This window comes from Solanum dulcamara, chromosome 11 (genome assembly GCF_947179165.1).
Source record: "Solanum dulcamara chromosome 11, daSolDulc1.2, whole genome shotgun sequence".
Classification (NCBI taxonomy): domain Eukaryota; kingdom Viridiplantae; phylum Streptophyta; class Magnoliopsida; order Solanales; family Solanaceae; genus Solanum; species Solanum dulcamara.
The window spans coordinates 40,896,875-40,917,150 of NC_077247.1; the positions used below are offsets into that span (position 1 = coordinate 40,896,875).

Consider the following 20,276-nt stretch of genomic DNA (forward strand, 5'->3'; position numbering starts at 1 on the left):
AATCATACTATGTAACATGTATTTACCGTCTCAATATGTATAGTAAGATTTTAAAGTGCAAAAGGATCTAATTATTGGTGTTACTTCTAACATCTACTATTGGTTAATCTTTTTCTTTGAAATAAATATTACTATTGAATATTTCGTATTACGTGACTCTTTCACTTTTGAAACATCTTTATATAATTAAAAATAATTGAACTGACCATAAATTTTAAAAAATATTTTTTCCTTAAATTTTATGCATAATCACGTGCAAAATAAATAAAAGAAAGGGAGTACTAGTTGATTAGACACTATAATATATCACAAGTTTTATACCTAAATTTATTTAGAAAATAGTTTTAAATTCTTAATAACAATAGCAATAAAACGACAAAGTGAAGGAGTACTATAAACCACAGTTTTCGATGGTTCAAACAATGTGCAAGAAAAACTTTGGTTGAAAGAAAATTTGTTTGACTATTTAGCGGGGTATAAAATATTTAAATGCTCATAGTAGAGATTGTATACCGTTATCATCGAAGGTTGTAATGAGATAATAATTACTTTTCTATCATTAATTAAAGATCTTGATTCGAATGCTAAAAATAAAATTGTTTTTGATAAGGAGCACTTTATTTATGAAGTGAAATTTTTCGATGCGAATCTGAAATAGTTATGCCCATTTAAAAATCAATAATGTAGTTGTTAGTTTTTAAAACGTTTTCGCCAACTGTAAATGATCTCACAGAGAAGTTGACATTCACTAAAATTCCTTATTAACTATGTGGAGCAAAAAAAGACAACAAAACTATGTCCTAACTTAAAATTCAATGTCATTGTTGGATCATTCCCTACATAATCAACTTTTAATTGTTTTTTAAAACAGTTTTGCATTACTTGAGCCTCGATAAAATCTTCATGTACTTTTCAACATTTAGAGAAATCAAACAAATCCAATTTGGAATTTTCAACAAGAAACTCAACACGTTACTGAAAATTGTGTCGCAATTACGTATGCATAATTTTATTAGGGGGAATATTAATAGGTGTAATCACAGTCCGGCAAATTTCTTTATTAACTTGGTCAATGAAGTTTCCTGGAAACTTAAAGGTCTATTATTTAATAATAGCATTTCACATGGACTTGTTGTGGCCATAGGTATCCATGTCTTGTTCAAACCGTTGACAAAACTATGTCAAGCAAATGAATTATTCAAGCGACATATATCACGAGGAAATGATTTCTTCTGACCACTCACAAATTGAATAGAAGAAAATGACTTTTTCAGATCTCTTATAAAATAGGTCAATGATGCAAGACGAGAGAGCTCATGCTATCAGTAACTATTTGTTAGCTCCCCAAAGGCTTTGAGCTTAACTTTCAGCATAGAACAAAACTTCAAAAACTTATACACAAGTCTTTTAATGCACTTCCCTTTTCCTTTTGGGGGGAAAAAAGGTTGACATAACTAGGGGAATCACTAGTTCAAAAAATTCCATCAGGCTCTTCAACATCTCCACATTACTGCATAACTTACTGATTTACTCTCTCATGTACAGCTAGGTTACCAATACTTGTTCCTGCAATGTATCCCCCTGTCCAAGCATTCTGCAAGTTGGCCGAGTGCTAAACAATCAGATGAAGAAAGTACCCAGATGAAATCGCATTATATATAGAGAGAAGGAATAGAATACGAAAATAGGAAACAAGACACATGGGCAAAGTAGGTTTCATTCAGACAGTGAATAGGTGTATTAGGAGCAAGACAACATATCATGGTTAAGAACTACGATATCAGATTTATCAATGTCTGGTTTCACATTTGCTAGAGTATCAGTCACAAATCCATACATCTTTAACTATGCAGAAGCTCAGGACTAAAGATAATCCCATAGAACAAGAAGTTTACAATAAATAAAATAGGCTGTACATCAAAATTAAATTTATAATACAGAATTGCTGTATCAAAACTTTGCTAAATGAAATTGCAAAATAGTTCGATATAAAATCTTAGAGAAAGGTAATATCGTGTAGGAGTAATCATTAGTAAATTACACGTTATACCATCAAATATCAAAATAAGTCATTTTTGGCAGAAAATAGCTATCCAACCAATTATTTATAAGTACCAATTATTTATAAGTACCCTAATAGGTCAAATTTATATCAGTACAACTTCCTTTCGATACAACATATTTGGTCTGTTATTTTCCTAAAGGATTAACTTAAGATTGTCTATCATGTCTTTTCGCCAAGGAAATTTTCTATCATGTCCTTTTTTAAAAATTATTGTTGAAGGTTACTTCATTGAAAACCAAGAAACAATAAAGTTCTGTAAAGGTAAATACAAATGGAGCAGATCATCACTGCTGTAAGTGTAAAGAGCCCAAGAAAAATCTCTATCCTGTTTCTATGCCTACTAGGACTAAAATTATCACAAATATCACAGGAAAACTGAAATTACAAAAAGATAAACCCCCTTTTTTTTTTTGATATAAGTTATTAAAGAAAATTTAAAACGGATTTCTTAAGACAATGACGACAACAGCCACTTTAAAAGTACAAAATCTACAGAAAAATGGCATTTCTAATCTATTGTTTGTAAGAAGAGGAAAAGATGAGCACCAATTTAGTTGTAGGTTGACCATAACTTTATTTTTACAAGGATTCCTACTGTATTTATCTCAAAATAAACCAACTACAGCACACTTTGACTATCCACCAACAACATCAGCAATATGATTTCCTTTTGGTGTGTCGTGGAATTGATACAACAACAGCTATTCCTCAATCTTAAGCTAGTTGTAATTGGCTTTATAACCCTCACTATCTCTCTATTTATTTGGACCCATTTCATTCCAATTTTATTTGTTACATACATTGATGATATTCACTTCTTCAGTTTTTGAATGGTACACCAAATAGTAATATGATATTATAAGATAAAGGTTTTGGATGAACAAATTGTTTACACAAAAAACTAAAAATAAAAATTGCACTTCTCTTTGTAGCGTGTGTGTATATATATATATATATATATGTATGTATATATATATATGTTTGTATGTATATATATATATGTTTGTATGTATGTATGCAGATTAAGTATATAATAAAGAGAACATGATGCACTTTTCCCCTTAATTCTACCCTATGGATTCAGATCGATCTCACATTACCTGAAAATTGAAGCCACCAGTAATACCATCAACATTGAGTACCTACAGTATTTTCAAAGGATCAAAAACAAATATGGAAAGCCGTAAATTGTGTCCTACATTTGCACTTAAAGCAAGAGAAGTAAACTAAAAATACATGTATTAGGTTAGACAACCTCTCCAGCAAAGTAGAGATGTGGATGGATCCTGCTCCCCATCGTATCAAGGTAGATCTGTTTGAAGAAATCGAAATATTGCAACTCTCCGAAATTAATTTAGCTAAATTGAAAGGGTCTCAGTATTGGAAGGCATATGTAGACGGGAAGAAAAGAAAAGGGAGCACCTCTGAAAGTGAAACACCTCCAGCTGTGACAAACTCATCCTTAAATTGGCCCTTCATTACCCCAAAAAAGATGCAACAGAAAGTTTCTTCTCAATCAAAGTAATGACATCAAGAGCAGAAATGAGTCTGAGAAATGGGAAGAGCCATGATACCTTTCCCTTCACGCTAAATGCACAATCTTTTAACAAAGAAGCAACAGATATTAACATATTATTGGAAATCGAAGACCATAGCATATCTCCGCATATGCCCTGCATTAATCGAAAAAGAAAAATAATAAAATAAGAAGTGAACGTCAAACATTCTGAGAAGATATTTATACATAGAAGCCAAAAGACATCCTTGCAACTGAAGTAAACATTTTGACCTCACGCTCTAATATATACTTCCAAAATCTTTTCACAACCGAAAGTTCTGAAGGATAAGAATTCAGCACCTTCTGCCTCTGTATTGAAGAAAACAAAAGGAAAGTGGTGAAGTAAGATCCAATACAAATTCAGAAATCATATGCTTTCATGTCATGATGAGATCTTATTTACAGGAGAGAACAATAAATAGTTTCAAAGCGTTTTTCTTTTGATAAGATCGATCAATAATTAAAGAACCCTAAGCATAAGTATATCTGGTACAACTCAGTTTATGTGGTTCAATCAATTAGTAGAACATTCTATTGCTGCTCAACTACCTTATACGGAGAATGAGACATATCTAATATCTTTAATGGGTGTGTGTAAGTAGAGGTTAGAGATATATACACCTTTTTGCTACTTTAAATATAATTCAAAGAACTCATACCCTGTCACATCACTGGTACTTCAAAACAAATGAAGGATCCATGGATATAGTTTCTCAATATATAAAGCAAATATCTTATGTAATTTTAAGTATTAGTTCCTGTAGCTTCTTTTTTTCTTTTTCTTTTTTTGATAAAGTAGTTCCTGTAATTTTTTTCTCATGGAAGACAACTTTCTTTTCTCTCTTCCAGACGTTTCCCATATTTGACAAAACTGGTCTATATGGACAATCAAATCAGATGATGAAAAGGTCATAAACTTCAATTCAGACCAACGAATGTATTACCAAAAATTGACTCTTATGACGAGTGAGTGCAGACTTTAGATCTTCAATATGGAGATCAGGAGTAAAATCCACGCAAAGCGTACCTGGATGTGTTTTGCAACTAAATTTAGCAAGAGAAAAGGTTGTAGTAAAGAGAAAATGACAACGTCAGAAAAAGGAAGACACGTTTTACCCTTATAGTCTGAACTGGATAGATAACGTGCCCCCCAAGCAGATAGCCTAAGAACCACAGGCCCACTGAGTCCCCAGTGGGTTACTAGCAAGGGTCCTACCTAAAAGATAGTATTATTGTTCTGCAGTACAAAAATTCTATCCAAGAAATGCAATCAATCAGAAACACATACCTGAGTTAGCTGTGGTATTTTCTTCTGTATGCCTTCCAACTGTAATTTTGCTTTTACTTTTGAGAATGTTACCTATGGATGACAAGCAAAATGGTTACTGTCAGTCATAGGCATGAATATCTTCACGTACTCAAATGAAGAAAGCAGAGATCATTATGTCATTAGACAAAAAGGTGCAATCAGTGCACATTGTCCCATAATATAAAACACCAAAGCATCATCGAAGATTTAATAAAGGTGAATTTACAGGGGAGACAAGACTATCATGTTCTTATATAGCAATTGCACATGCAAGGTAGTACAGGTAGAAGTCAAAAGGAATTAGATGTCTCATAAGACATATTAAATGCCAGAAGAGACGAAAGAATCAATTCTCAGAGCAGAAATTTACTGACGATCAGAGGTATGTCATCCTTAGTACTACTATTAATCAGGTTGTATTTGAAAACCAACAGGATCTGAATCCAAAACAATTATTAAAAAAACACTTATGAGACATGTAAATCATCTTCCCAAGTATATCCATGATTCAGGAAAGAAGGAACTATTGACAACACATAATTAACAAGCTATATCTTCATTGATGTGATATAAAACATAAGGAGTAGCAGGCAAACACCTCAAAGACTGAATTCACTCAATTGTCTGCAAATGGTAAAGTAACCTACACCAGACAGTTCTGCTAACTTCAAGTCATCAATCTTGAAAGTGAACAGGCTTGGAACAGGTTCCACAATCAAATGACCAAGTTGAGTGGCAAGATTATAACCCTGAACAGGAAAAGATGGAAATGAAGTGAAGGAATGGATGCAAAAAGTGCTACTAACTCATTACCAAACTGACCTGCTTACTACTCCCACTAGCAATAAGTAGATAATCAGCTTCAACATGCTCAACATAATCAAGGCTACGCTTCTCAAGCTTGACGGCAAACTTGCCATCAGCAGTGGAAGATGCACTAGTAACTAATTTTCCAGTCTGCAACAAGACTAAATGAGGAACTGGCATATCAGCATCTTGATAGGGAAAAGGGAAACGGAATAAAATTACAAATAAGTAATGTAATTGTTCAAGCCTAAACAGTCTGAGATCTTGTGGTCTGAACAAATCTCTCTTTTTTCTTTTCTTTTATTGAGAAATGAAAGAAATTTTAAATTTCATTCCTTTTACTTTAGCATAAGGGTATTTGGATTCATAATACAACACAACTAGGCAGATATTTTAACTCGCCACTGTAGATGATAGAGGAATTTAAGTCTAATGTCAAAGAAATATAGAAGGCTAATAGTTCCGAGCTGTTTAGATTAGGAGCATATTTCCTTCACAATTTTCAGCGATCTGCTTTTGGTTTAGCCCATGAAATATGTCATCTATAAGTTGCATATTTTGGATGACATAACTTGCTTATCATCACAAGTATGAAGTAAACGACACAGAAAATGCATAAAAATGCAGGAGACTTTCAAAATATTGCTATTTTAGCTTTTAGGCAGAACTTTTCCATCTCAAACTGGTGATTGAAACAGAATAAATACACTTGAGGATAATTGAGAAAACTTCAAATAAAGAAGGTAACATACTCTATGTACACACCAGGTGCAAGGAGTCTTAACATGGACCTTAACTTCCTGATTGTTCAACATCTAGCCTTGGTCTATAGTAGTTTTGACCCTAAAACTATTTCATACACATCTTGGCACTGAATGCTTTAGGCAGAATGATTATAAAGGGGGGAGTGTAGGGTTAATAGTTTTGAAGTGTGAATATAGATGAGCATCATACTTCCGTAGTCCAATTTGTTTAAGTTGCCAAGTTTAACATAGTCACTAGCTTCATGATTGTTCAACATCTGGCCTTGATATATAGTAGTTTTAACCCTGAAATGATTTCATAAACATCTTGGCAATGGATGCTTTAGGCAGAATGATTACAAGGGGGATAACGTCTCCCTACCCTCACAAGGTAGAGGTAAGGTCAGCGTACAACTTACCCTCCCCAGAACCCACCTTGTAGGATTATACTGGGTTGTTGTTGTTGTTGATTACAAAGGGGATAATGTTGGGCTAATAATTTTGCAGTCTGAATAGAGATGAGGTTCATCTTCCTTTGTTCCAATTTGTTTAACTTGTCACTCTGTCTCTGGTCTCCCATATTTTACAATAAGAAAGAAAATTAAAGGATCTCATGTCTCAAATCCCAAGATGTTCTTGGCATATACTTGGCTTCAAGTTGACCCATAAATGCCATATAAGCAAGTGTCAGTGTGTACGTGTAGAGAGAGATATGCAGACACACACAACTAACAGAAAACTTTTCCTTTGGGAAATGTGACCTTACAAGAGTAGAAAGTCCAAAGCTATTCAACAGACAATTTAGCTAATGGATGTAGTCACCTCTACCCCTGGAGAACTTCTAAGGATATGAATGTACAAGGAGTAATGTGAATAGAAGTAAAAGCTTATACAACCATACATGCTTCCAAATAATTATGAAAAATTATAAAATAAAATTGTGATAGAATAGTTTATCTACCTCCACTCCTCTTTGCCTCAGACATGAGGCAATCAATTATAGTAGATGAACTATCACTGGTCGGAAAGACCCTTCCGTCTTCCTCAATCTGAGGCAAAATCAGAAGCTACTTGTTAACATCAACAAGAATAAAAGGAACATCAAAAAGGTAGTTTTGGAGATTACTTTCAACGCCACACCATGATCAGAGAACCAGGACATTGTATCCATTGGACCATGAATATGGAAAAAGGAGCCTCTGAATTCCTTATGACCCCTTGGATAGTGTTCTGCCAAAATCTGCAAACGAGGTTGGTTTTGGTTGAGCTTGACTTACATGCTGCTAAAATACCACATATTTGAAGTTGAACGTAATACTCGATTATGAGCACCTTTTAGACAAGTACACGCTAATGCAAAATCTGGGTTGGCGGAGTTCAGACTTCAAACAGAAAATAGTACTAATCATTAGTTCAAACTCTATCATCTATTCATATGTTTGATTTGTCATGTGCAAAGTGCCTAGGCTAAAAGGCATTTATCTTCAAGTATACAATCTTAGGAATAATAAATCACAAGTATTTTCTGAAATGGCTTCCAATATTAAGTTTTAAAATGAGGAATCCAATGTCTGATAAACCAGAGAATCAAGCAAATACATTGAAATCCCCAACCATTGAGGAACAAATATTACATATAAACAAAAGTCACTCTTCCAGAAGTGCCATAATCTGAGAACTTTAAGCTTTGGGACACCGATTCTACAAATTAGTAAAGCATTAGAACATATCTTTAAATTGAAAAGAGAAATTTTACCTTATTGTCAGGACAATGCCCATTAGTGACATTGCAGCGGCCCCCTCCAGAAATTTTGACCTGCAAAAACAAAAGAACAAAACTTTCCTCATTAACAAACACAATATTAATATTCTCTACTTTGAGAATATTGTATCATTTACCTTTGATAAAGGTTTGGCTTTTTCAATTACAACAACTTTAAGATTGGGAGCGAGAGTTTTGGCCCTTATAGCACCGTATATTCCAGCTGCTCCGCCCCCTACTACTAACAAAAGCTCTTCACCAGACTACTTTACCAAAAAAACATTAAATGGGTGAGTATATATTTTGCAGAAATTGTTAAAAAGTGTTTGTACATTACTATCAATATTACCTACCTTTGGAGTAGCTAAGGAGAGAGTAATTGCACTGAATTTTCTTATTCCATGGCTAGGGATTGAGCATGGATTGAGTTTTGAAGTTTGAGAGCCAAATCCAAGACGAAAAATGAATCGCTGTGGTACCAAATTCATTGATGATAGTATCTCCTTAATCTTTTGTTGGTACGACAAGAAATATCAAGAAAATTATAATTTTGTGACGTTGGAATTTATAATTTTGACAAAGTGAAATTCCAAACGCTATATGTTGGAGTTCAAAAGTTTATTGTGTTTTAAGTGATATTGTGGAGTGACAATTATTAAGCTATAACTCTAATGACAATTATAAATTTCATTTGATTCTTGAAGAGCGATTAAGTAATTTTTAAAAAGTAAATATTTTGGATTATCACTCTGCTTCTTGTCTTAATTGTTAGAAGAATTGCTAGGCTGGCTGCTTAAGATGTTTTATTTTATTGATATGTCTAATGATATGTTAGTTTTTTATTTTGTTTTTAGAACTTCAGTTATTTGATGAATTTATTTTAGAGCAAAGAAGTCATGTTTCGTGCACGAGTCCGGAGAATAAAGTCATCTTTTGTAGGAAGCTTAAAACAGTTGACAATGTACTTTTTTTAGTGTGAAATCGAATTAATCGTGTCAGTCAGTCTAGACACTAATTGCTTGAAGCAACAAAAGGAAAGGCCTGTTAGGAGAGATTAGTACTAGAATACTAGTATTGCATCACTTGTTTTGTAGATCAAGATTATAAACCCCAAATCCTTGGGCTCCCTCTGTTCTGAAAATTTCTAAAAGTAAACTTCTATGTATCCAGTTTCTTGTTTAATTATCCAAGGATATCTTATTGTAAAATGCTAATCTAATCTGCCTTAGTATTATGTTTCTCAGTTATTTACAAGTTAGAGGTTCAAAATGAAAGAACAGAAAATCATAAGGACAATTACTGCAAGAAAAAAGTGGATATTTCAACTTGATATGCAACCAAAATATACAGGCAAAGTGCAAAGAGAGTTGCATTTGTCAAACTCTCAACAAATAAATAATGCTCTCAACTGGAATCTGCATAGTTACTATATTAACTTGAGGTCGTTATATGAACCCATACACTTCAAATCCTGGATCGGCCTCTGCTCTGGGGGGAAGATTATGAATCTACTATCTATTTGGCAGGCATAATGTTTCACGATAGAGTCTTCAACACCGACCATTTGGACGTGGGAACATCTGCCATCAGTTCTCTTGCCACTGTCCAGCAGCACAATGTCAATGTTGTCAACAAAGAAACAAGATGCAGGATTACAAAATCACAGAAGAGAATAGCAACAGACAAGAGTCGAAGCAAGGAAGCTCCTTGATTAGATCTACATATATGCTAAAGCAAGTACAAGAAGATTCATTTGAGGACTACTGTGTTCTCGGTCAAAAAAAAAATGACAAAGCAACCAACTCTAAAATATATTTGTTTCAATCTTTCGTTCCTGAGTCATAGCATTCCGTACTCTCCAAATGACTGTCCCTTACTGCACATTGTAAGTGTCTTAGGCACGAAAACATATAATCTGGCAGTACTCAAAGATAGACAAGGGATCTGAACTTCATGATTTAGCTTCAAGATGAAAATGCTAGTTCTTTCATAGACTTGTTATCTTACATGAAAAGACCAAGTAACAAATTTACAATGCAATTGTCATTGTAGAATCACATTTCTGTTTAAAAAATCGTGTGTGAATTAATGAAAATGAACAGGGAGGGTACATTCTTCAAAAGAGGATTAAAGTATACTGACCGTTAGACGATGCAGGTACTACAACAACTTGCATAGTTGCATTGTTTGGAGGTAATGCTAAACGGAGAGGATATAAATTCCCATTAAATTTGTTCCGCGAACAAACAATAACCTTCTCTAGCCCTGTTTCTTCTTCCAACTTTTGAGTCAGTTCCTCTAATCCATGCCCTTTAAACTGAAAAGAAGGCCCTTCCACGGAATCATTCACATTTCCATTTTCATTCGCCACATGATAATAGATTAGCCTACCTTCAGACTTCATCGAGGACTGCACATTTCATAAAAATCTAGGAGATCAGCTTTATTCATTACAGTGTAAATACAGATTTACATTATGAGAACACTTAAAAGTCAATTACAAGTTGTACATTTCCAATATCAAGCATAGACAGATAACCTACAAAAGATGGTAAGTGCTCCATTTACTTATCCAATTTAGAAAATCAAAAGAGTTTTATTATATTTTTTCCTTTCTACCTTAGTATTAAATAACTACATAAAGTATCATTAGTCAAATTTAGAGTTTCAAAGTATCATTAACAAGATTAGTTTAATAAATAAAGCCCTAATAAAAGCTTTCTTAAGAGTTGTGTCAAGTAAACATGAACCAAGCAATATGAGACGGAGAGAGTAAATGACAAAGTTACAATTCTGCCAAAGTCCTTTTCTTAAGTAAAGGTTAAAGTTGGAAACAAAAGGTCATCCAAATTTATCTAGCTTAAACCAAACACCTGTTTTAGATTAGCTTTGATCTCATGAACCAAATAAATCATAAGTTCTATACAATCCAGGGATTATTAATCCTACTGTTACAATTCCAAACATAATTTTATCCGCGAACCAAACAACGACCCCTAAATCTTAGCATCAAAATGTACAAACAGCAGAGCTTATGCAGAAGACAAACCTGAGTCCTGGAAAATTTAGCAGTTGTAAGACGAAAAGATGAACTTAAATCACCATCACCCACTGATTCCGATTGTGAAATGCTTCCATCAGGCAATTCTGGCAGTACCTCAACAGTATCAACTGCCCATAAGATCCACTCTTGATGTCTATGAGGTATATCATGTGTAACTGAATTCCTCCAAGGAGGTAATCCACTATTTGCCCTTAAATAATTCCCATATCTAGTTTTCAGCTTCACCATGGATCCTTCTTTTATAGGTTCCCATTCAACTAATGAATCCAATTTACTGGGCAAACTTTGAACAACTTTTTGACCCGTTACCCCGAACAGATGTTGTTCGTCTAAGGCCGTTAGATATTTTCCGTAACAACTTTTCAATCGGATCACATTGTCGAATCCTTCGGGGAATTCGACAGTCCATTTAACGGTTCTTGAAGATCCACTGCGACCTTGGTATACAGATTCTTGATCAGGATCAGCATGTAAGAATTTGTCATGGTTGCTTTTTAGCCTAACGGATTTGTCTTTCTGGAAAAATTCCATTCAAAATTGAAGAAATAAAAATTTGATGTGAATTTTCAAGAATCAAATACTCAAAAAGAATGATGTTTTTGATGTGATAAAAGATGAGCAAATTGAGGGAGAAAGTATACATGCTAAGGATGGAAGAGTGTATATTTGTGAAACAGCTATTATGAATGCACCTAAGATTGTCCTAATTGTGTAACGGGCAGATAGGTAGGTAATATTTTGTCTGTGTGAAATCTTTGACTTAACGTCCTTTTTCTTTTTCTTTTTCTTTTTTGATATATGTTGTGTCTCGGTTAATTTTATGGCAGTATTTGTTGGTTTGCACTAATATGATAATACCTAACTCTCTTGATAGTGACAGCAAAGGATGTGGTGCTCGGATTGTTATTTCTCTAATTAGAGGTCTCGGGTTTGAATTTTGGATATGAAAAAAATCTTGATAGGAAGACTTCTCCTTAATGGGGCCCTACGCGATATAAATTTGAATATAGTTCGACTTCAATATGAATATCGAACACCAAATTGAGAATGGAAAAAAAAACTGTCATTTATTTGTACTGGCCACAAGTCAAATATTTCTATTAGGTGGAGGCCTCCTGTGTGATAGATGAATAAAAACATCAACCCTTATTAAACATTAGTATAAATCAACCCTTATAAAACATTAGCATCATATTACAAGAATCCAGCGTGCCCCACTCTGGGGCTCACAGGGGGCATGAAATGGTAAGGGAGATAAAAAAAAAATAGTTTTGAAATAAAATATAAAATTATTTTATTTTATGTTTAGTTAGAATACTAGTTAGCTTCAAAATTATTTATTTCACATTTATATTATAATGATGAGACAAAAAAATTATTCATATATGATGGATAACTAAATCAATGGAATATCTCAATTCATGAGATAACTTTGTCTATCCCATTCTTCATATTAAAAAATCTTACTCATTGATAAGCCTTAGGTTTATCCAATGAGTAAACTTTGAACATGTTTGCGCTTAGATTATGTATATGTGTTAATAAATTTATTAAATATATGTAAATATTAGATCATGAACTTAGTAAAATATATTTGTTGAAAGTAGTAGAATTACAAATCCAAACTCATAAAATTCAAATTTTAAATTTTTTTCTAAATCAATATATTATATTGTTCTTTTACTTACTTTGTTTCCTTTTAATCAGTCTCCTAACTCAAGTATTTACTCTTTTCGTTTCATAATTTGTCATTTTCACTTTTCTAAGAGATAAAGTTACTTAAACTTTGATTAATATTTTCTTTTTTTTATATTAATATTAAAAGAAATTATAATTTATAGTGTATTCATATAGTTATTAACTATAAAAATTGATCAATAATTCTCAAAAAACAGAAGGTGACAATTATTAGAGAACAGGGGGTCGCGTCGGTGGACCTATTATAAGTCGGGTTTCATTTATTTGCCGTTTGGTCTGGTTAATTAATCAGCACATGTTCATACTGATCATCAGCCCAACTGCCAAGTGCCACAGCTAGCTAGCACAGATGCTTCTGACAGTGGGGTGGGCATATAAAGTCAAGTTCCATATTTCCTAATTCTCATGTGAAATTGTCGGCTAGTTTGACGAGGCAGACTACACGGTCTTGAACTTATGAACAATTTTCGTTTAGATACTTATACAACAATTCCTTTCAATTAAGGAGCTAAACACGTTAAAAGGGTTCCTATAGGACATTTTGAAATTTTAAAAATAAAATAATACGTATTTTCAAGTGTCTATTAGTTAAATTAATTACATAAAACATATCATGTCTTGTAATTATACACATGAGCTTTAATTAGAAAACATTTGAGATTTTAAGGCTAATTGAAGCAAATGCAAAAAAATTTAAAGTGGTTAACTTATCTACGTACTTGGAATTTAAGAAAACACGCAAAAAGAGATACAAAATTTGAATTATATGCGTCAAATATAAGATAGCGTTTGGCCCCAAATTTTTAAATATTTTTGGCAAGTTATTTTTGGGTAAAATTTTGGTGAAGTTTCACCATGCGTTTGGCCACAAATTTTTCCAATAATATTTAACTGTTTCAAAAATATTATTTTGTAACCATAAGTTCTAAAAATTATTTAAAATATCCATAAGTTTGTATTATCATTTTATAATGAATATGTTATGTTAAAAAAAAAATCTTATAATATAATTGATAACAATCAACAACAACAAAATAGCAATATGTGCAAAAACAGTATATTAATCGCATTTAAAACAAATTGTTTTTTTTTTCAATCTTATCACTCAAACTATTCTTTTTCTGAGGGGTAGATAGAGATGTTATTTAATGGTGTTGGTTGGCCACGTTAATGGAGTAAGTTGTTAGATAAATATTAATTGAAATTAATAAATGATGAGTGTTTTTATAAAATATAAAAGTTTGGGGTAATTTTTAAATTTTTAAAATTTTTCAAGTTCTCAAGTTCTAATTTTTTCTAGAACTTGGGAACTTGAATGTTTGTCAAATATATTTGTCGAGTAATAACAAATTATATGGCCAAATACTAACTCACAATTTTTTTTCAAGTTTTTTTCCCAAAAACTATTTAGGCTCAAACCGCACCTAAGAATATTTTATCACAGATGCTCAATGTCTTGTCTTTCCTTCCCAAACTAAATATACAATAAGGAAATTCTCCCCCACATATGTCTGACCGCACTTTCGAAATTCTCTCCTAGAATGTATCTTGTCCAAACAATGAAAGACTGGTGAAACAAAAGAAGTTGCGTTGCATCACAAGAACAAAATGGTATTTTGCAATAAGATTTGAATTAGCTTCACTTAAGACTTTGGCTTCTCCCAATATTAATTTTAAAAGACCCTTTCAAATATAAGTGCACATCTTTCAATCCTCCAACGATCAATTCTATTATGCATTTATACAAAAGGGTCTTTTGAAGGTCATTAGTCATCATCATCATAGATTTGTATATAAGAGTTTGACTTTTTCCTAATTAAATTTCTCCCCAAGATTTGTTCTATAGTTTTTGCTAAATTAAGTAACATATTCTTCAACATTGTAATTAATCCAAGTGATTTTGAATCAACTAGAATTAAGGCTTGGAATTAACTAGCATATGGAGTACTTGGAGAAGGCAAAAACCATTCGTCTCAAAACGCACAATGGCAAATACCTCATAGCAAGCAATGATGAGAAATATATACGCCAAAACCGTGATGGCTCAACAGTAAATGCACTTTGGTCTGTCGAGTTCTTGGATGGTCAACACTATCTGCGCCTTAAAAGTTGTTATGGAAAGTACTTGACAGCTTCAAATGTTCCATTACTTCCTAAGGTAATTCAAAATTCAAAGGATTCATTTCTGGATCATCATTTCCGTCACAAATTTGTAACTGGATTGAAACAAATCATCATATTTGTCTCAAATTTCATGCAGTGAGATAAATTTGCTCTTAAGAAAAGGCATTTCGTTTAAAAGTTTAATTAAATTGTTACTACAACGTGAAAATTTCACAAATAGCTATTATAAAAATCTTAATAGACTGAAATAACTACAAGTTTAGATAATTACATTTCGTAATTATAGCTATAGCAGTTGTTTGTATAATTCGCATACCCGTTTGTATAATTCATTACGAATATATCTGTTTATATAATTCGCTGGCAATATACAAATAGGGTAAGTATATATAAATTCTATATTTACACATTTTAGAATTTTTTCAAAATCTATACAAATCAAATATATCAATATTATAATTATATACATGCTAGGGTAACCATATACAAATTTTGGATTTATTCCATTAGGAAATTCTGCATTTATACAAACAAATTCTGAATTTATACAATGGGGAGCTTAATTATACAAATTTTGGATAACTCTATCTATGTATATTAATTATTGAGAAAGATTTGCCGTGGGTGAAAATTAACTTAAACTAAAGGGGCAGCCCGGTGCACTAAAGCTCCCGCTATGCGCGGGGTCCGGGGAAGGGCCTGACCACAAGGGTCTATTGTACGCAGCCTTGCCTTGCATTGCATTTCTGCCAGAAGCTGTTTCCAAGGCTTGTACCCGTGACCTCCTGGTCACATGGCAGCAACTTTACCAGTTACTCCATGACAGCAAATTAACTTAAACTATAGTTATATATATAAATTAACTAGTATATATTTGTTAATTAGTGTCATTTTCCGTATACCCGATAGTACACTTTGAATAACTATCTCCATACTTATATTATGTCCTAACAGGTAACAGCATCAAGAAAAGTCATGCAAACTTTGCCTAAAAAACTCTGTTCCGCAACAGAATGGGAGGCTGAACAAGATGGATCGTCATACCAAATTCGCCTAAAGACGCGATATGGCCATTTCCTGAGACCCTTTGGAGGAATACCACCATGGAGGAACATTGTCATCCATGATGTTCCTCATAGGAAAAAAGCAACTCTATGGGAAATCGAAATTATGGAGACTCATAAAATTGTTCAACCTGCACCTTCAAATTTCGCCCAAATTACCAAAGCATTCTCTTGTAACTTTACTGAGCCCATATGAACGAATGAGATATATATATATAATTCAAATTTCTGGGAAATTTTCATTTCATCAATAACTTAAAAATCAATGCAGGGTTTTGGTACCGACATGTCTATCTATATTTTCTCAGAAATTTGACTAAAGCATTCAAAAGAAAATAAAGATCGAGGTGGTGTATATATGCTTAATTTACATTTCATTTTTTGAAGTGTATACCACCAACATTAATTATGGGAATTTAGGTTAGTACTCGTTAGCTTTTCATTTTATTTAGTTACGAACATAAGACAAGATCAAGTGGGAGATCAGAAGAGTAAACAAGAAAGGTGTTATCTGTCACTGTTGAATCAGAAACACGGACCAATTTCGTTCATCATATCTCCCGAATGATATAAGCAAAATATCAAGACTACAGTTAGGGCTATACAAGGCAAACAGATAAACCGCACCAAACAGATAAACCGAACCAAATCAGGAAAAAAAAACGACTAGTGATTTGGTTTAACTTGGTTTGGTGTTTGGAAAAAAAACTCAACCATGTTGATTAGGTTTTAACTAAAAAAGTCAAACCGACCCGATTATAGATATACTACTTTTAAATTATGTTATACATAAAAATATTTATTAAAATGTAATTTATAAATATTTTTTTAAAATTTTTCATAATTTTTGTTTTCTTTCTTACATTTAGATTTGGACTTGAGAAGTACATCTAAATAATATACAAAAAAAAACATCTTATAAAGTTAAAATATGCTGCCTCCATCTTATATATTGATATTTTGTACTAGAAACTCTTTTTAAGAAACACTGTTCTGTGCTTTTTATTAGATACTATGAAAAAAACCAGAAACCCGAAAAATCCGAGAAAAATTGATATCGAAAAACCCGACTTTTATTAGTTTGATTTATAGATTTAATAACCCGACACAAATAGTTTGGTTTAGTTTGTAAAAAATCTGAACCAACCCGATCCATGTATATTACATCCCTAACTACAGTAGTTAATCCAACACAAACGGTAATTCTGTTACAGAGAAACAAGAACTCATCAGAGACTTAAATACTACGAATCATGGAATTTGCCATCATATTGTTGCACTTTTTTTCTCATCATCTGATTTCGACGAAAAATTCTTCATTGCACCAGTTAAATTGGTTGTAAACCTCAAATGGTTACACAACAAACATATCGATAGATAACTCCATTAAGATCTTCAGGAATTACTGTTAATATTGCCCGTCAATTGTGGAACTTTGCAGGTCTAAGCCAGTAAGCATTTCGGTAGTTGTAGGATTTGAACTACTTTCTCTCATCAAAGATCATATTATCAATTTGCCTATTAAACTTGGATAGACCTTTGTCAAGGAATGATACTGACTATTTATCAACATATGATTCATTGCAATATTCCAAAGAATTTATGTCACTGCCTATGGCTAGATGAGTGGCATGTCAGTTAATTATCAAACATTGTACCAAGTCTCATACTGCAGAATTGAACCAAAGCAATCACAATATAATCAACAGCACATATAATAACACCCCCTAAAACATATTTAGTGATCCAATTCTCAACAAAAATAATATTGCAATGATATTTTGGACATAACTTTTCATAGGATGGTCCAAATTAAACTGAAGAACCCCAACATCATTCTCTACAACTTTAGTGAAGACTTAAGATGATCCAATTCAATTGATTTTTGAACATGAAAAAAAACCTCTAAAGCTATAATTCATAGGAAGACATCAAATTCTAATTAGCAGTTATTTTATTCAAATATAGCTCCAAAAAAAATATTAAAAAATCTAGATCAATGACATCAACCATAATATCACAATACTCAAATATTTTATTTATTATTAAGTCTTTCTTTCACACTGATAAATAAATTAATTATAAAAAATAATATTAAAAATTTAATGAAAGATTGTGATATATATGATGTTGTTATGTCATTAGTCTAAATCCTTATTGATGAAATGAATGTTCTTTTTATAGAATACACTTTTTCAAAGCTACGAACAAAATAACTTCCTAATAAAGATTGTCTCATATAAATTGTAGCTCTAAAAGTTTGATTTAATGTCATTCAAAAATCAACTAAATTAGACCATGAAATATGATTTTTCTTTCAAAAATACTCCATTTTGTCAAAGCACGAAATCTTGCAAAATTAAGTTATTTGACTAATTTACCTCCAAATCCTAAGCAATGGTATTTACAAAAGTTATAAGAATGATGTCAAGGTCATCTAATTTGAACAAATTCTACAAAGAGTTATTACCAAAATACAAAAACAGTATCAATTTCATCAAAAATTCTAACACCACATAAAAGGTGTGTTACTGAGATCAGATGGAGAAAATTTCAATATTGATCAAGCAAAAACTATAATGTATCATCGTTTACTGAACCATTCAATCATGAATTAAGTCAAGTGGTTCACCCAATAACAATGCAATTTTTGATATCCCTGAAGTTTACGAGAGACCCATTCACAAAAAAGACAATAGGTCCCTGCTTTTTTCATCAGGTTTTATAAAAAGTAAATTTAAGAGATAGAGCTCAGAAGCCAAGCGTAACAAGAAAATTTCATTGAAGATCCAAGCTGATCCAAGCTTAAAATAGATCTCCTTACATGTTAGCTATCTCATCACTGCTTAATATAATTTGACTACTATTAATTTGAAGGAATGCTGGGGATAAACAAGAACATCCTTCAATCGTGATAAGTAGCATTGTATAGGCACCGTGCAAAAGGTAATTTCTCATGGAAACAAGAAAATACCCGTTGTCTGAGATATGCCCTTGAATAAATGATATATAAATATATCCAAGATATTGTGTCAAGAGAGTACAATTAACTCTAATGGATCTTCATCTTGGATTCATTTAGGCTTCATGCGGCAGACGGGTTACCATTAATAAGCACCTGCTGCAGACTCTTTTGTGAAGCCATTATTAAAATCATTCATTCAAATCAAACACAAAGGGATTTCATTGTGCAGATGTTTTTACACAAATTTTCACACAATTATATTTTCTTTGAATCATATTCATTAGCACAAATTGAAATCATTTAAAAATGTTACAAACAATCAATATTAGTGTTGTGATTTGAACTAACACTTTCTAAACAGTCAAATTGAACACAACTATTCTGAAAATTCTGCTCAGGATACATGAATATCTTCTCATAGATTTCTCTCTGAAGTCTGACATGTGAAATTTTCATGAATTCATCACAGCAGAAGATTCAAACATCACAAAATCAAATTAAAACAATTTCAACAGATCATATGGCAATATAAGAAAATAGAAATAGCTCTCATAATTGAAAAAAAAATTCATCTACTCATGCTTTAGATCGGTATAGCGTATATTGCCTATAAGGCATACAATCATTGAGCTACTTCTCCCAAATCAAACAATAGAAAATAAAAAAATTACAAAAAGAATAGTGGGAGATCAGTAGAGTAAAAAAAGAAAGGTGTTATCTGTCACTGTTCAATCAGAAACACGGACCAATTTCGTTCATCACATCTCCCAAATACTATAAGCAAAACATCAAAAGTCGAGGAATTAACGAATTCTGTAACTGACATATTAAGAAATCATCAGAGACTTAAATACTACGAATCATGGAATTTACCATCATATTGTTGCAGTTTTTTTCTCATCACCTGATTTTGATGAACAAAAATCTCAAACAAAAATTCAAATCAAAATTTAGTGCAAAGGACTCATGGATAAATTGACTGAAGGAAAATATAAGAAGAAGATTGCAATCAAATAGAAGCGGCGGCTAAGCAACCAGTAAACTAGTATACTTTCATTACGCAACCACATGGTTATATATAGCTACTAATACTCTACTAGGTTTGGTGATTCTGGAA

At 32.3% G+C, this 20,276-nt stretch overlaps 3 protein-coding genes and 7 non-coding genes across 10 annotated transcripts; 1 reads left to right on the forward strand and 9 right to left on the reverse strand.

Annotated features, from left to right (window-relative positions):
• Positions 1-1,320: 1,320 nt before the first annotated feature.
• Positions 1,321-8,846, reverse strand: LOC129874945 (uncharacterized). The gene is made up of 16 exons (XM_055950342.1): positions 8,598-8,846; positions 8,382-8,507; positions 8,239-8,298; positions 7,609-7,722; positions 7,444-7,531; positions 5,755-5,900; positions 5,580-5,681; positions 4,912-4,983; positions 4,740-4,839; positions 4,568-4,650; positions 3,855-3,932; positions 3,640-3,738; positions 3,488-3,538; positions 3,321-3,377; positions 3,166-3,207; positions 1,321-1,594 (listed from the first exon to the last, which is right to left on the reverse strand). Exons 1-16 carry the CDS (start codon positions 8,730-8,732, stop codon positions 1,520-1,522), a joined length of 1,428 nt encoding a protein of 475 aa, XP_055806317.1. The 5' UTR covers positions 8,733-8,846; the 3' UTR covers positions 1,321-1,519.
• Positions 8,847-9,544: 698 nt separating this feature from the next.
• Positions 9,545-12,105, reverse strand: LOC129873343 (uncharacterized). The gene is made up of 3 exons (XM_055948421.1): positions 11,294-12,105; positions 10,387-10,654; positions 9,545-9,845 (listed from the first exon to the last, which is right to left on the reverse strand). Exons 1-3 carry the CDS (start codon positions 11,837-11,839, stop codon positions 9,781-9,783), a joined length of 879 nt encoding a protein of 292 aa, XP_055804396.1. The 5' UTR covers positions 11,840-12,105; the 3' UTR covers positions 9,545-9,780.
• Positions 12,106-14,829: 2,724 nt separating this feature from the next.
• On the forward strand, positions 14,830-16,474 carry LOC129874938 (uncharacterized). Its single transcript, XM_055950332.1, has 2 exons — positions 14,830-15,164; positions 16,085-16,474. Exons 1-2 carry the CDS (start codon positions 14,946-14,948, stop codon positions 16,388-16,390), a joined length of 525 nt encoding a protein of 174 aa, XP_055806307.1. The 5' UTR covers positions 14,830-14,945; the 3' UTR covers positions 16,391-16,474.
• Positions 16,475-16,673: 199 nt separating this feature from the next.
• On the reverse strand, positions 16,674-16,754 carry LOC129875360 (small nucleolar RNA SNORD18). Its single transcript, XR_008763157.1, has one exon. It is a non-coding gene; the product is annotated as a small nucleolar RNA SNORD18 (small nucleolar RNA).
• Positions 16,755-17,418: 664 nt separating this feature from the next.
• Positions 17,419-17,496, reverse strand: LOC129875383 (small nucleolar RNA Z199). The gene has a single exon (XR_008763177.1). It is a non-coding gene; the product is annotated as a small nucleolar RNA Z199 (small nucleolar RNA).
• Positions 17,497-18,771: 1,275 nt separating this feature from the next.
• On the reverse strand, positions 18,772-18,907 carry LOC129875395 (small nucleolar RNA snoR74). The gene has a single exon (XR_008763185.1). It is a non-coding gene; the product is annotated as a small nucleolar RNA snoR74 (small nucleolar RNA).
• A 33-nt stretch (positions 18,908-18,940) lies between these two features.
• Positions 18,941-19,043, reverse strand: LOC129875371 (small nucleolar RNA R24). The gene has a single exon (XR_008763167.1). It is a non-coding gene; the product is annotated as a small nucleolar RNA R24 (small nucleolar RNA).
• A 503-nt stretch (positions 19,044-19,546) lies between these two features.
• LOC129875385 (small nucleolar RNA R64/Z200 family) lies at positions 19,547-19,634 on the reverse strand. The gene has a single exon (XR_008763179.1). It is a non-coding gene; the product is annotated as a small nucleolar RNA R64/Z200 family (small nucleolar RNA).
• A 69-nt stretch (positions 19,635-19,703) lies between these two features.
• LOC129875384 (small nucleolar RNA U54) lies at positions 19,704-19,791 on the reverse strand. Its single transcript, XR_008763178.1, has one exon. It is a non-coding gene; the product is annotated as a small nucleolar RNA U54 (small nucleolar RNA).
• A 201-nt stretch (positions 19,792-19,992) lies between these two features.
• Positions 19,993-20,070, reverse strand: LOC129875382 (small nucleolar RNA Z199). The gene has a single exon (XR_008763176.1). It is a non-coding gene; the product is annotated as a small nucleolar RNA Z199 (small nucleolar RNA).
• Positions 20,071-20,276: the final 206 nt, after the last annotated feature.

What these genes read in the sequence shown, in the direction of transcription:
- LOC129874945 (XM_055950342.1), bottom strand. Translation starts at nt 8,732, where the DNA reads ATGAATTTGGTACCACAGCGATTCATTTTTCGTCTTGGATTTGGCTCT. An exon ending in GGCATTGTCCTGACAATAAG is followed by an intron (nt 7,723 to 8,238) that starts GTAAAATTTCTC and finishes CCTCGTTTGCAG; the next exon opens with ATTTTGGCAGAACACTATCC. An exon ending in CATTTAGCGTGAAGGGAAAG is followed by an intron (nt 3,539 to 3,639) that starts GTATCATGGCTC and finishes GGGGTAATGAAG; the next exon opens with GGCCAATTTAAGGATGAGTT.
- LOC129874938 (XM_055950332.1), top strand. Translation starts at nt 14,946, where the DNA reads ATGGAGTACTTGGAGAAGGCAAAAACCATTCGTCTCAAAACGCACAAT. An exon ending in ATGTTCCATTACTTCCTAAG is followed by an intron (nt 15,165 to 16,084) that starts GTAATTCAAAAT and finishes ATGTCCTAACAG; the next exon opens with GTAACAGCATCAAGAAAAGT.
- LOC129873343 (XM_055948421.1), bottom strand. Translation starts at nt 11,839, where the DNA reads ATGGAATTTTTCCAGAAAGACAAATCCGTTAGGCTAAAAAGCAACCAT. An exon ending in CTAAATTTTCCAGGACTCAG is followed by an intron (nt 10,655 to 11,293) that starts GTTTGTCTTCTG and finishes TGAAATGTGCAG; the next exon opens with TCCTCGATGAAGTCTGAAGG. An exon ending in AGTACCTGCATCGTCTAACG is followed by an intron (nt 9,846 to 10,386) that starts GTCAGTATACTT and finishes GCTGCTGGACAG; the next exon opens with TGGCAAGAGAACTGATGGCA.